At 42.3% G+C, this 15,046-nt stretch overlaps 1 protein-coding gene across 4 annotated transcripts in view; it reads left to right on the forward strand.

Moving 5' to 3' along the window:
* The window catches only part of LOC124071700 (apoptosis-stimulating of p53 protein 1-like), a 40,947-nt gene that overhangs the window by 24,241 nt on the left and 1,660 nt on the right, over positions 1-15,046 (forward strand). For 3 of the 4 annotated variants that reach the window (XM_046412471.1, XM_046412470.1, XM_046412473.1), the window contains 19 exons: positions 1,187-1,282; positions 3,728-3,784; positions 4,116-4,236; positions 4,536-4,615; positions 4,710-4,877; positions 4,986-5,126; positions 5,246-5,441; positions 5,844-5,972; positions 9,943-10,010; positions 10,310-10,511; positions 10,897-11,124; positions 11,262-11,474; positions 11,623-11,773; positions 11,878-11,915; positions 12,031-12,392; positions 12,612-12,749; positions 13,990-14,123; positions 14,541-14,707; positions 14,804-15,003. In XM_046412471.1, coding sequence (XP_046268427.1) covers positions 1,187-1,282; positions 3,728-3,784; positions 4,116-4,236; positions 4,536-4,615; positions 4,710-4,877; positions 4,986-5,126; positions 5,246-5,441; positions 5,844-5,972; positions 9,943-10,010; positions 10,310-10,511; positions 10,897-11,124; positions 11,262-11,474; positions 11,623-11,773; positions 11,878-11,915; positions 12,031-12,392; positions 12,612-12,749; positions 13,990-14,123; positions 14,541-14,707; positions 14,804-15,003 — 2,889 coding nt within the window. The remainder of the gene's footprint in view (positions 1-1,186; positions 1,283-3,727; positions 3,785-4,115; positions 4,237-4,535; positions 4,616-4,709; positions 4,878-4,985; positions 5,127-5,245; positions 5,442-5,843; positions 5,973-9,942; positions 10,011-10,309; positions 10,512-10,896; positions 11,125-11,261; positions 11,475-11,622; positions 11,774-11,877; positions 11,916-12,030; positions 12,393-12,611; positions 12,750-13,989; positions 14,124-14,540; positions 14,708-14,803; positions 15,004-15,046) is intronic. The other variant, XM_046412472.1, reaches the window with a different exon arrangement.

A 15,046-nucleotide genomic window follows, 5' to 3' on the forward strand; every position in this document is an offset into this window, starting at 1 on the left:
TTCCATACACTATTTAAGTTGCTTATGTCTTTACTTCACCATATTGCATGTTTTGATCATGCACTTTGTGGTGATGCTGTATTTCACTACAGTATTTTGAAAGCAGTTCCTAATTTTTTCTCATCCTTCTTAAAATATTTCAAATACCCTGCAGCACAGACAATCCAATACAACAGCATCTACAAATATGAACTTAAAAGCATCCTGTAAGTGATGGAATCATTCATTAATCATTTTTTTGAGACTCAAATGAAACTGCGAGGTATTTGGTAGTTCAATATATTTTAATCTCAGGTAAAAATTGTTTTTAAGAAGGCCTAGTAGTGAATAAATGTATGGTCTTGTCACTATGTAGTTGCAAGTCTAGGTCAGGTCTTTCCATTTTAGACTAATTTTAGAAACAGCCAGTATTTATATTATCATGTATATGCCTTTTAGATTATTTAAAATATGAACTGATGCATTGACTGTTAACACAACTTTTTTTTGCCGACTTCACTGCATACTGAAAATCAGCGCAACACACTAGGCGCAGTGTGTGTGTGTGTGTGTGTGTGTCCATGAATGAACATAAACAATAGCAGGATGTGGCTGGGCAGAAACCTTCCCCTACTGTCTACTAAAGGCATTTCTCCCCCCGACCCCACCCCAGCCTACTCCCTTACACATTACAATCGCAGAAGTGTTTGTTCTGAAGAACAGATACAAATACAGCTGCATAACAAGTTGTTCTGGCATGTGCCACTCCTCTGATGGTAAAATATGGGACAAACGATGAGTGTGATGACATTTTTTCTAGCTTATGTCTGTGTCACAGCCCTCTAATGACCAGCCCAGATAGGATTCCGGCTATTTTCCCCTGAACCGATACTGTAATTCTGTCATCCAGCCAAGGCCACCAGCTGCTAACCTAATAACATTTCTGTAGCACACTGAATGTGCTCTGTGACCTGAAGTGTGAGGTGATATGTGTGTGCAGCTGTGCACTGGAGCCTAGCATTCATCTCCTGTCACAGTTTAGGGTTTTCATCTTGTCAGAAACAGTCGTGAACTCAGTAATGTGTAATGGATGGAAACAGTGATTACAGACTCACAGAGGAAAACACACACTTATTCTATGGACATGCTGCATTAATGTATGTAACCTTGTGTCTATTCTGACGTGTGTGTCTGTGTGTGTGTGTAGGTTCCTCGTGTGGAACTGACCCTGTCTGAGCTACAGGAAATGGCCACAAGACAACAGCAACAAATAGAGGCTCAGCAACAGATGTTGGTCGCCAAGGTAACTCATGCAATTCATGCACGCACATATAGAGCTGTTGGATGGATTACCTGTCACTCAGTGTAAGGTTATCTACATTACGGTCTGTCTGTAAAAAGGTCGACTATGAGGCCCCAGAAGCTATGGCCCTGGAAGAATTTGTGGTGTGTGTGTGTGTGTGTGTGTGTGTGTGAGGATCAGGGCTCATACATGTTCCTTGGAAACAGGACATGTGATCCAGGTCAGGGTTTAAGCACTGGCAGGAAAGAAGGACTCCAGCTTTGAACCAGTACACCACCATTCACCTCCAGGTTTTGTATGTGAGTGTGTGTGTGTGTGTGAGAGAGAGAGAGAGAGAGAGCAAAAGAGAGAGACCGTGGCCATTCCAACATTTGGAAGTGACCCTTGAGTTGACAGGAAATGAGGTCACCAGGGAGCCACAGCTGCTGGGAAGTTGAAGCCGAATTGTACTCCGGGAAAGAGTCAGAAAGACAAGCCAAAAAACTAAAACTAAAAAAAATACTGACTCCTTTAATTTGTTAAAGTTAAAGTCTCCCTATTCATTTGATTAAGTGTCTACTCAGTCTAAACGATATGAATAAATACGCTTTCAAAAGGGAACAGTTTTCATCTACCATCTTTGATTTGGCCAATTTGGGTTTTTCAAGGCCATCTGTGGCACTGATGCATTTATCTGGCAACTTTTTGCTGATATTCAGCATTTCTAAAAGCAGCAATTTCCCTGATAAATGACAGCTACTAAGTGTTTCCTTCCACTGTGTAAGTATTGAAGTATTTCCGTATCTTGCAGTTTCCGTCATTAATATAGTGCAACATGGACTGAAAACTTGCAGGAAGTGAATAGTCCAAAACACATCTCCTGGCACCTGCTACATGCACTTTTACTCCTGCATCTATGTAGTGAACCAAGCTACTGTTATGTAATGTGTTATTAGAGCGCGTATGTGTGTGTTTCCAGTGAATGATGGGAGGCGTCTTGCCAACATTCCATTTCCCTCTTCCTCTGTTTGTGTGCCTGCGTGAAGAGAGACACACAGGTCAGCTGTACTACGTGCCAGCACGATACAAAGAGAGGTGTAAACTGCCGCAGTCAGCATCACACAAAACAGACCTCCCTCTCCCTCCGTCTGTCTCTCTCTCAGCCTGCCTGTTTGTTCCTCCCTTTGTGGCTGTTTGCTTTATGATGTGTCTATGAATATATGCATGCAAAGCAAATGAAAATCAGCAGCAAATACATAATTAAATATGAAAAATTTGGCAAAAGGGTTGCCAGGAGATTGTGCTGCAAGTACAAAGTCAGAGAATGTCATTCACGGTGTTTTATATACAGTATATATATATATATATATGCACTGTAAGTCACGGTGCTAATAAGCGCTTGCTAAGATAATACAGTATCATTTACTGGATAATTAGACCCCTAGTCATGGTGGTGGAGGTGAAGGAGGCGCTATTGTGGGAATTATATGAAGTAACAAAGGACAAACAAACTTTGATAACAGTTGCACCCATCCATCTAGTGTCCCAGTAAGCCAACATGCACCACAGCAGGAACCTGAAACTAGCTCTCTTAAATGGACTGCATTGTGGTATCTTGTTAGTCAGCCAACAGTGGTTTTCCTGCCGTAGAAAAACACCTGTGTTGGTGCAGTGTGGGCATGCAGGGACTCAAAAGGGAAAAGCTAAGTCTTGTAGAGTCTCAGTACAAAACAGTAAATAATATTTGAATGAACTACTGGTCAGTTGATCATCACTAGGAAATAATTCCACTATCAGATACACAGTATGAGCTACTTGAAACTGCAATATTTTTCTTCTCTTTCTGCTTTGACAGCATCTTCATCAGTCTGTGCAGAGAACCTCTAAACATCAGTATGATGAATGTGAAATTGTTGAAACTGTGCATGCAAGAATCAGACAGCTGATAAACTGACAGTTGGATTTCTTAACACTATATCAATGGAAAAGCATGTGTTATATTCCTGAATTTCATGCTGTTTTAAAACCCCTGCATCTAGTACATACTGAGGATTTATTTACACTTACTTATTCACAGTCTAACCTTCATCAGAGTCAGATTCAAAGGTTGCGCAGTCTTTACTGTAGTGCAGGAAGGCTTCATCACTCTTCACCTGAGCAAAGCCCACTTTGAAACACTGAGAGAAGTAAATGAATAAACAGAAATACTTCAATTTCAAATGTGAAACAACTTAAATGGTTCTAACTAAAACACAGCATTTGTGTTCATATCAGACTTCATCACACTAGTAAGTGGTTGGCTGAGAAAATTGTTTTTTTATTGCCTTTAAGTCAGTGTTATTGTCAGTGTTTTATCATCATCAAAATGTTTATAGCAACTGGTCTGGCTCACTGGGGTTAGACCAAATGAAAACATATCTGGAAATAATCGAAAATCTGTTTTTTTTTTTTTCTCATCTATTTTAGGAGCAGAGACTGAGATATCTTCACCAGGGAGGCAGATCTAATCAGGGACAGACACAGGTTTGTCCATACGTCTGTCTGTCAGACTTTACAGGTGGTTTATAAGGCACCAGAAAGTTACCTCTTATGTTCCATGCTATAGGGTGGCAGGCTAACCAGTAGTAGCCCCACTACAAAATTTCTACACTGTAATCGATATGGCTCACTAACTGTTGGATGTTTATAAGTCAGGTATAGCATGGTATCCATAAGGTATAGCCTGTTTATTCAACAGATTAAGAAAACACAATGATTTGCGTTAGGCGCCTTCTGAAAGCTGACTAAAAAAAAAAAAAGATGAATTTTTCAGGGGATGTTTAGCTTGTGTCTTTGGTCTTTCTCTGTTGTTTAGTCTGAAGCTGAGAAGCTGCAGCGGCTGAAGGAGCGAGTGGAGACTCAGGAAGCCAAGCTGAAGAAGATCAGGGCCATGAGAGGACAAGTGGACTACAGTAAACTGATCAATGGAAACCTCTGTGAGCCTAAACACACTGAGAACACTGCAGAGATGATGACTGGATTACAGTCAGTTATGACTGTTTATGACTACGCATCACTAGTACATTAGTTAACAGTGAAATAGTATTGCTGGCTAAAAATACATTCAGCTTAAAGTTCACCATTTGAACTTCAAGTCTTATGTTCCAAAAGTATAAGTAAGTAAGTAAATCGAAAGCTGATAAACTACAGTATCTGATCTGAAATAAAGACGATAACAGTTTACTTGGTTTCCTTTAAATATTTCCATCTAATTTTTATCTGTGTGTGTCTCCAGCTGCTGAGATCGACCATGTTAGCAGCCTGTTTCAGGAGAAGCAGGCAGAGCTGCAGTCTGCTGTGATCAGAGTCGACCAGGTAACCTGGAGGGTTGAGAGATAACGGTCCCAATCAAGACAAATTGAGTTTGTGTTGGGTGAGTTTTTAAGGTCTTTCTACGTGCTTTTACCAGTTGACCCAGCAGCTGGAGGATTTGAGGAGAGGACGCCTTCAGCTACACTCTGTTGCACCAGCTCAGGGGGCACCCACCGGGTCCCAGGGTGCACCCACTGGCCATAAAGGATCACCACTGTCTAGTCCCGCAGCCCTGGAGCTGAGGAAACTCTACCAGGAGCTGCAGGTAAATTATACCATTACTTAATGTCCTTCAGTCGGGAAATGAACTCATTCAAGTTTGTTTGGTTCAAATACAGTACTTAGATAGACTCGTAATGCTGTGTCTTATCAGGCTCGCAACCGTCATAACCTGGAGCAGAGCAGCAAGTTGGCCCAGAACAAGGAGCTGCTGAACAAGAGGAACGCCCAGGTTACGGTGATGGATCAGCGCATCGGAGACCTGAGAGAACGACTCCATAAGAAGAGAGCAGAAGTACATAACTTAGTTCTTATCATTGATTTCTTTTTTTACATACAGGAAGTCTTGTCATTTCTCTCTCAGTTACTTCAGGTGCAACTCTGTCTTTCTGGCTTTCTTTGCACTCCCCTCAGTTGAGTCGTATGAATGGAGGAGGCCTGTCTTCCCCCCAGACCTCTTCCCATCAAGGCGCTGGAGTTTCAGGTCGAGTGGCAGCTGTCTGTCCCTACATCCAGGTTCCAGCAGAGGGGAGACAGGAGGCGGGGTACCCCCTGCCAGCTGACCCACCACCCAAACCCACCCCGCTCAGCCACATCCGCTCCCTCTCAGGTGGATAGACTCATATCTTAAGGCACTGTACTAGACTTGGATCAGTTTGCATCTTTGCCTCAGATTTTCTATCTGCACTGTCTTATATCTCTGTCTAGATTCTAACTCTCTGTCTGTTTCCTTTTCCTGTCTGTTGGCTCCTTCTTTTCCTTTCCCTTATCTGTTGTTGTTCATGTCATCTTAAATGTGATGTATTAATGTGGTGTGTGCTGATGGTTTCTATGATTATTGTTTTGTCTCGTGTTGATGTTGGTGGTGGTTGCTGGCGTGACTGTTCCTGTTACTGTTCTGACACCATTATGATGTCATCATGATGTTGTTCGTGTTGATGTTGTTTCGGTGGTTGTCACGGTCGTGGTTGGTGTCTTGTTACTGTCTTTTGTGGTGGGTGTGGCCATGCAGAAGAGGACAGGAGTGGCGTCAGGAAGCCTCCCAGCCAATGGAAAGTGTCAGATTTAGACATCGTCCTGTCAGAGCCCACTGAGACGTGGGAGGGACCTCAGTCCCTTCAGGGGGGCAACAGTAACAAGAGTGAGTCCCTCACCACTAGCTCCATTGGTGATAGATTAGCAGCACCTGCTTTCTTCATCTGCACCTTTAGATGTAGCTGGTCTCCTTATGGTTTTTAGCCTTAATTTCAAGGCAGACATTTTTTAGTTTGAGTTTGGAGCTGAGAAAAATTGAAGGGTGCATTCAAACCAAAAATGCTGTGGAGTGTTTTGTCCAGCTCTACAGAACAGATGGTCTGGAGAACATAATTGAGTCAGCCGCAGAAAATGACCTAAAATAGTAAGGGTCATATGTATAAGGACACAGACATGACATCTGATAGCCAGCAGCTGCTTGAGGTTAGGAAGTCCAGCATCAGAAAATTAACAGAGGGCAAACTACAGTCTGTTATTTATTCCTTCACATCTTTGTATCTGGTGTTAAAAGGTCAGTAGCAGTGAAAAAAATGAATATAAAGATAAAGATATAGTTAGATGAGATGACTGATACCACTCACATCTGTATGATACACCCAAGAACTGCTTAGCTTAGCTTAGCACAATGACTGGAAAAGGAGGAAAAAAGCTATTGTGATTTTGTCCAAATGTAAGAAAATCTGCAACAAGTTGTGGTTTTATGTCCAATGACTTCCTGGAGTCCTTGTGGTTTCTATACATTCAACACTGTCTCATTAACTACTGACCATATTGTACCAGGCTGCTCTCATTTAGTAGTAAGCCAGTCATATGCTTGTCCAGCTTACAGTGATATATCAGTACGCCTAAGCTGAAGCAGCAAAACATTTCTCCTCATTTAGTGTAACCACTGGGTATAATTGAAGTGTCTTGAAACAGCATTGATACAAATCCCATTGTGTTCTTGAATGCCAATGCAAATGTCACAACTCTATTTATTGTCCCAGCTTATGTAATTTGGGAAATGCATAGTTGTAACTCATGTCAACACTGGCAGGCAAGCACAGCAGATGAATGAAAGGAAGTGTGTAGCTATATTCAGTTTGGATACTGAATGTGTGTGTGAGTCATTTAACCAGAGATTTTTGGTAAGAGGTGATGGCAGCTGTTGTTGCTGTCATCAGAGAGATTAAGGCTTGCTAAAAAATGTTTGCTCTGAATTTTTATTATACCACACAAAAGGTAATACAGTAGAAGCACAGCATCTTAAAGCAAACAAAAATCCCAGTGAGGAATTGCCAGTAGCATTAGAATACAGAATTTACGTTTTCATTCATTCATTGAAGAACCTTTAAATTAAGAGAAATTATTTAATATTCCAGTGACTTAAACTAATATTTACTAGCGGTAACAGGACCCAAGATAATAGAGAGGTTTTCTGATACAAAAGCTCTTTTTTGAATGTCGCATAGTTAATGATCTATAGGAAAACCTTCAAAACTCCTGACACTTCTGTTTGAGAAAAAAACGATCAGACAGGTAAACTGTACTTGTCTTAAAACAGAAGACAGGAGTAAACAGGTAGTCTGGCACTGTCCGAAGTTAGCAAGGTAACAATGTCCACCCACCACTACCTCTGAAGGCCACTAATCAGCATTTTAAATTTCTTTTTTATCTGTGGAAAAATCTAATTGTAGAAATCAACATTCTGGAATTCTAAAGGGATTATGTGTAGATAATTACTTGACCAGGTGTAGCAACGTCCTGGAGTCTTGTTTTATAAGCTTTAACGGTGCTGATAGGAGCATTTTGTAACCTTCAGACAGTTTTTTATGCTAAGCTACACTCAGCAGCTACTGACAGTATCTTTATGTTTAGCGGACAGATGAAAGCGGTAGTGTTTCTCTGATCTACTTCTCTTCTAGGAAGCAAATAAGCACATTTCTCAAAATGTTAGCCTATTGCTTTAATCCTTACTAAATGTAATGAGTCATGATGCACATTCCACACATTATACAGCATACTGTGAAACTGTTTCATTGTATTCTTACATTGTGTCTGTGTTCCGTAGATTAAATAATATTTCAGAGGATGTGAAATACATTTAATGTTGTTTAAGCTTGAGTAGTGATGATGGGCTTCTTAGAACGTTTAACCTGCATTTTTGCGCCGGGGCACACTGTGGTGGTGCCAGTGCTGCTATTAACCGTACTGTCTTTTCTCTCCAACACTGAGTGACTTCCTCTAATCTCAGCTCTCAGGCAGGTGGCCAAGTTTCCACCTCGCACAGAGCTGACTGTTTGTTTCCTGTCGTGACTGTTTTCTTCCTGAGGTCAGCAGGTTACAGCAGCGGCCAACAGTTTCACAGCACAGCTCGCTGACTGCAGGACTCCCAGGTTTAATAGTTAATCAGTATTAGTCTTGTACACACCTAAACTGTGACGAGGCTCTACCACCAAAACTGTGGCCAAATGGTGAGGCGCTTTCACTGTGGATGTTGAATGATAGCCAAAAGTGACATTTAGTCCCACAAAGGACTTTTTAAGTTATTGGCTTTATTTAGCCAGCGTGGCCTCAAGGATAACATTGACTGGTATGGCAGGGAAATCCACCATATTGGAAATGTCTTTTTTTTTTGTAACTGTGGTGATCCTTGGACTTTTCTTTTCTAGCAAAATGTTATTTTTAGTTTTAGTTTTGTGACTAAAATGAATGACATTCTTGTGAGCCTGCTTTATTTTGTCATAAGTGCTATTTAGCATATGTTAGCGTGCAAACACAGTGAACTAAACATCAGTTTGTGTACACAGTGCAAGCATGTTACCATGCTGTCCCTCTCTAGCCTCACTGGTCGGTGGCATTAGGCTCTTTTTAATTATTTTTCAGCATGTTCACACACAAGCATAGTAGATATTAAGCATGTAGGCTGCCAAAAATGTCAGAACAATTATGTTATCAGTATCGATCTTAACAAGTCTGCTAGCACCCTACTCTGGTATATTGTTTCTTGTCCTCAGGTAACTTTACTTTTCATGGATGTCATGTGAGGCTCAACTGCTGTGAAACTGTATAGCATTAAGCTAGGCCACTGACCTCCTGGATTGTCACTAGTTAATAGGCAACAGTGGATGAAGATTTATTGACTGACCAGTATGCTGACCTTAGAGTTGCTTTCATCTGTGCCAATTATGTAACACCACCTATGTGGAAACAGAGGCTGCTTTAAACTGCTACCTTTCAAAAGAAGCAGGTTTAGTTTTCTGAGAGATTAACATTTTAATACAGTCGGTCAAGTCAGTTTTAAACCCTCAAGGCAGCATTTGTGTTATTTGGGGTTTTGAATTGCACTGTTTTTCGCATATAAGCAACAGGTCAGTGTAATTAGTCTCTAAAATAGGAAAACAATACCAAAAGGTAAATTTTGTGCATGCAGCTGTCAGATGATGACATCCACACTACCCATAAATTATGCAGCTGAGCTCATGATCAGACATACTTTGGTCCCATCGCTGTAATACTCGTTTACTCAATGAGAGCACACTATAATCACCAATCTGCACATGTAGGGTAAGCAATTCAGTGCTTGTCTTGTTACAACACAGCATTTTGCTTTGTGGAGACCAAACAATTCAAAGCCACATTTGTCAGGTCAAATTAAAAATAACTTGATGACTGGAAGTCTGTTCCAAATACTGCATAATTGTTACCTTGTACTAAATAATGGACCACGTAGTTCACTTCAGACCAAATGTTGTCATTCACACGATCTGGCCCTTACTGTTTTTATGTTATTCTTGGGACAAAATATATGTATGTGTGGCTAATGATTCACTTTTATTTTCGTCACTTGTTTTGCCACACATTTTAGTTTTGTGTCAGTAAAGTGACACACTGTAAATCACTATTTAGCATCCAGATCCCTTCCAACCTCTTCTCATTATAGCATAACTCACTCTGTCTACCTGTATCTCACCTTTCCTTCAACACTTTTTTTCACTCATTTTCTTTTATGTTTGTGTGTCTTTGCCTCTAACTCTCCAAAACTGCTTTTCCTGTTGTAACCTTTGTCCCGTTCCTCTCTCTCTCTCTCTCTTTAGCTAATGAAGCACCATGGCCGAGCATCACTAAGAGTGTGTCGGACTGGAAGACCAACAGCCCAGAACAGGTACTGCGCTGTTTGTGGTACATATGGAGATTCTACCTTCTACATTCTACGTACATTTCTACCAAATGATATTGTAGAGACATAAAATAATTCATTTTGCAAATGGCTTTCTTGAGGCCATTTTAGGAGCACCCTGGTTCCCAGCAAATGACTGTGTGAATTTTTCAGCTCAGGAAATATTTTGGGAGAAAAATCTCTCTCCAAAATATTCATAGAAAAAAATAGAATATGCATTCAGGCTTTAGAAAAATATTTTTCAAATTCTGTCTCTTCAGTTCACTGTCTTCCCCTCCCACCAGCATCCCTCTGGTTATGGTACCTACCCCAGCGCCACCCACCAGGCAGCAGGGCATCACTGTGCCACCAGTTCCCTGCCTCGTTCCGCCCCTGGTACACTGGGCTGGCCTCGATCCACTGCTGCAAATGCCACGTCATCCTCGTCATCTTCCTCTTCGCAGCAGATACAACAACGGATCTCTGTCCCTCCAAATTCAAGTCAAGGTAATTAAGGGTAGCTTAACACAATGCTGAAAAGCTGCGTTTTTGCTCCCCTTTGTGGTTGAAAGTTTCACCTCTGACCTTCCCAATTATCACTGATAGATGTGGTTGGGTGTGCTCAGATGTGTACTCCATCAGTGTTAGCTGTAACAACAGCTAACACTGATGGAGTGCACCGGTGCGTTGCAGTGAGGTTACTGGAGGTCAGCAGAGATATGAAGTTACTCTTTCAGGACTGTTCTTTAAATTTGATTTAAAATTTAATTTGAAACAAAAAATTACAAGCCTCTCTATTTTTGGGAAACTCGATGATGAATTCTTGGATATGTGAGCGTAGCATTTGGAAAAAGTTGATTCTATATTTTCCATTCTCGGTTTCTACTGTTAGGCCCTGCTTCCACCCCCCAGCCATCTCCCTTGTCCCCACAATCAGAGCGAACTGACCCCCCACCAGCTGTGGCCGTTCGACCCTATGTCCCAGAACACCCCTCCAGGCCCCAGTCCCCCAGGAAGGGCCCCGCCACCATGAACAGCAGCTCCATTTACAGCATGTACCTCCAGCACCCTCAGGCCAAAAACTATGGATCTCTCAGCAACAGGACTACTGTCAAAGCAGGTAATTAAGCAGCAGATTAAAGTAGATTTTTCCACATTGTGTCACAGACTAAAGACAGTGTCTGTGTAGTGTTGTTACAGTATCCACAATGAAAATCAGTTTAAGCACTGATTGTCCCATTTCCCTTCTCTCCATAGTCTATGGGAAACCCATCCTCCCCACCTCCTCCACCTCTCCGTCCCCGGTCCCTTTTCTCCAGGGAGGAGGAGGAGTTAGGGCTGGAGAAGAGGATGCTACAGATAAAGAAGGAGGGAAAGGGGGAGGCGAGAGCGGTGATGGGCAAATCCTCCCTCCACCCAGCGTGGACAACATCCCTCGTCCCCTCAGTCCCACTAAGCTCACCCCAGTTGGTAGGTACCTGAGAGTCAGTCAAACCCGTTTTACTCCTGTGCCAAATAATCACTTATTTGGGATCCAGGAAGCAGGAGAATTCAGTTAACAAAAAACAGATGAAGAAATTTGTAAACATGAATTATTTGCCATGTCCGCCCTCCACAGCCCACTCCCAGCTACGGTACCAGAGTGATGCTGACCTGGAGGTTCTTCGCCGACGCCTCAGCAATGCTCCACGGCCGCTGAAGAAACGGAGCTCAATCACTGAGCCTGAGGGTCCACAGGGGCCGAACATCCAAAAACTACTATACCAGAGGTCTGTGCCTTTGAAAGCTGTACACCACCTTGAAAACAATTTAAGATTTTGGAAATCAAGGTTGTGACAGCTTGGTTAAAACTGATTTCTGTCATGGTGTGCAGGTTCAACACACTGGCAGGAGGCATGGAAGGAGGCTCGGGTAAGACATCATGATATGATGACATGGCCTCAGGACAGCTGGTCTGTATAGTATTTCATATTAATGTTAAAAATTCAAAGATGATTAGTTCAGCTGTTTCACTCTTAAATTCCAGGCAATACTTTCTACCAGCCTGACTGCATTTTGGGTGACATGGACAACATCCATTCAGCAAATGGGAACATAGAATCTGGTGACAAGCATGTCAGTATGGCAGCCATGGAGGTTGAAGTTCAAAACGTGAACTCGGGCTCCCGGCGCTTGTCCCCTCCTTCTGTTGAGACATCCAAAGAGACTTTGGCAAAAGCAGAAACTATCAATAACACATCTCCATCAACCCAACCCAGCCCATCCCCTGCACCTGATAGGCCAGAGGACCAGAACAATAACAACCAGCGAGGATCTAGTCCCGCACAGAACTCTGTAGGCCCTGTTTCCCCCTCTCCATCACCTCCCGCCCCACCTACACTGCCTAAGGTGGGTATAGATTACTAGGGCTTCTGTTTGCTCTATAAATTTGCTAAACACTGCATCTCATTTTCTTTTCAAAGTATTCTACTTTGTTGCGTTTCCCTTTGAAGCACATTACTGCTAACCAGATTGTTCATAGGGAAAGACAGCGTGCCATATTAAGCAGTACTGTAATCCTGTTCTACAGTGTCAGCACTCTTCTGTGACTCTCCCTTTGTGCTGCAGGTGAAGCGAACCAACCTGAAGAAGCCGTTGTCAGAACGAACAGGCCACGGCCTGAGAGTCAAGTTTAACCCTCTAGCTCTGCTGCTGGATGCATCGTTAGAGGGAGAGTTTGATCTGGTGCAGAGGATTATATATGAGGTAAGACAAGAAGACAAGATTATGTTGCTGTTGCAGTATTTGTATTATAACACACTCTTAGATTTCAAGTTTGTAATGCCTGTTAACTGTCTGTGGATTTAAGATCAAGTGAAGCAAAAGTTATTTTTATAGCTTGATATTACTGTGAGTCAAAGGGCTTTACAAGCCTACATTAGTAAAGCTTCCAAATCCATGTTATGCTTTGCAAGAAAACAAAGAAAACCATCTTACAGACACTTCAGAGTGCAATTGCACTCATTTGTTGAAAAATGACAAACATGAACAGAAAGCTGTAATGACACAAAATGGCACAAATGTAATGGATGCTGAATCTAATATACTGCAAGAGTCAGAAGATGAACGAATTCAGTGTATGCAGCTTGACTGTTGGAGGTTGAAGGCCCAGCTCTTTCAAACAGTCCAGGTGTGTCTTATGAAGGATGTTAGGGCATTTCGAGTCTACTCTCACCAGAGAATGTTGTGCCCTGAACTTTTGAGCGCAGAATATCGTTGGACACCGTTGTAATATTCCAGTTTGGTCACACTTAGAAAATGTTGATGAATTTCTCTTTTTAATGAAAAAAAAATACCATATGCAATAGAAGAATATTTTTACATGCCAACAATTAGTGTACACCCACACACTTACTGCCTCAGCGGGTCTGCCTATGACTAGAAGAGTTTACCTTCATGACAGTGCTCACTAAGCATGCTATCTTTGATCCCTGGGCAGCTTTGTCAGGGGAGAGGTGGTCTCAGTTGTCAGGTGCAGAAAGTTGTTATTGAGCACTCGCACTTCGTATCACAGTGTCTTGCAGCAGCACGCAGCTACTGAGGACAAAGCCTTGAATATTTAAAGGCAAACCCGCATCTGTGCCTTACATCTTTCACTTGGAGGCTGAATGAAAGTGCTTACTGACTTTCCAAACTGCAGACTGTAGCTGATACTCTCAAGGAAACATTCAGATACATCCGGAACAAGCTCAGTTTGATGTTATCTTACCCTGAGGCTGCACGACTCAACAACTCAACAACTTCTGAGCTGTTCAGAAAATGTTGCACTATCCTGAGTTTGGCAGTGAATTCAGACACTTGACACTTCAATTGTGTTGACCCCTGGGGTTTAGATTAAAAGATTTTAAAGAGTCATACCAATCATTTTTCCATCGCTGTCAATAGCCAATCATTCTAATCAGTCTGAGATCTTTATTCATATTTTCTGCTTATCTCTGTATTTAAGGTGGAGAACCCCAGTATGCCTAATGATGAAGGCATAACTCCTCTTCATAATGCTGTCTGCGCTGGCCATCACCATATTGTTAAGTTTCTGCTGGACTTTGGAGTTAATGTGAACGCAGCCGACAGTGATGGATGGTCAGTACCTTCAGTTATTCATTCAGTCATGTATTAGTCCAGACTAATAACAGAACAGTGGCTGCTGAGGGACCTGAGGGTGTTTGGGAAATGAACACACACTGTGGCGGTGATGCTGGAGCTCAGCTCAGAGGCAACAGTGACAGAGATAATTGCATTTCTAAATTCAGTTTTGACTCAGCAGTACTGAAAGAAGAGATTACCAAGTCTAATGAAGATCTGCATTCAGAAGTTACATGATTTAATTTATGCTTCTTTTGTTAATGCCTGTAATTGTGTTTAGCCTATTAGATTTTTGATACAAGTTCATTACTGGAACGTCTTTGTCCTTCCTTTATCGGTGGTGGATGAACCTTGACTAGCAGAGGAGTGTTTAAGTGTGCTTAAAGTCATTTTTTTAACTGTTGTCACTCCCAGGACTCCTCTGCACTGTGCCGCTTCATGCAACAGCGTCCACCTCTGTAAGATGCTGGTGGAGTCGGGAGCCGCCATTTTCGCCACAACAATAAGCGACGTTGAAACAGCTGCAGACAAATGTGAAGAAATGGAGGAGGGCTACACACAGTGTTCTCAGTTCCTCTATGGTAGGCCGATACAGACAGACTAAACAACCAAACAAACAAAACCAACCTCAACAGGTCTGTCGTTTTTAAACACTAAATACTTTGCATCTCTTCCAGGTGTACAAGAGAAGCTGGGTGTGATGAACAAAGGCTTGGTCTACGCTCTCTGGGACTACACGGCTCAGCAGGCTGACGAGCTGTCCTTCAGCGAGGGTGACGCCCTCACTGTGCTGCGTCGGCGTGACGACACCGAGACCGAGTGGTGGTGGGCACGACTGAACGACCGCGAGGGATACGTACCCAGAAACCTGCTGGGGGTGAGGGAACATAAAACGTTACAGCAGACATCTTTCCATAAAT

The sequence above is a fragment of the Scatophagus argus genome, chromosome 15 (assembly GCF_020382885.2).
Source record: "Scatophagus argus isolate fScaArg1 chromosome 15, fScaArg1.pri, whole genome shotgun sequence".
Taxonomy (NCBI): Eukaryota; Metazoa; Chordata; class Actinopteri; family Scatophagidae; genus Scatophagus; species Scatophagus argus.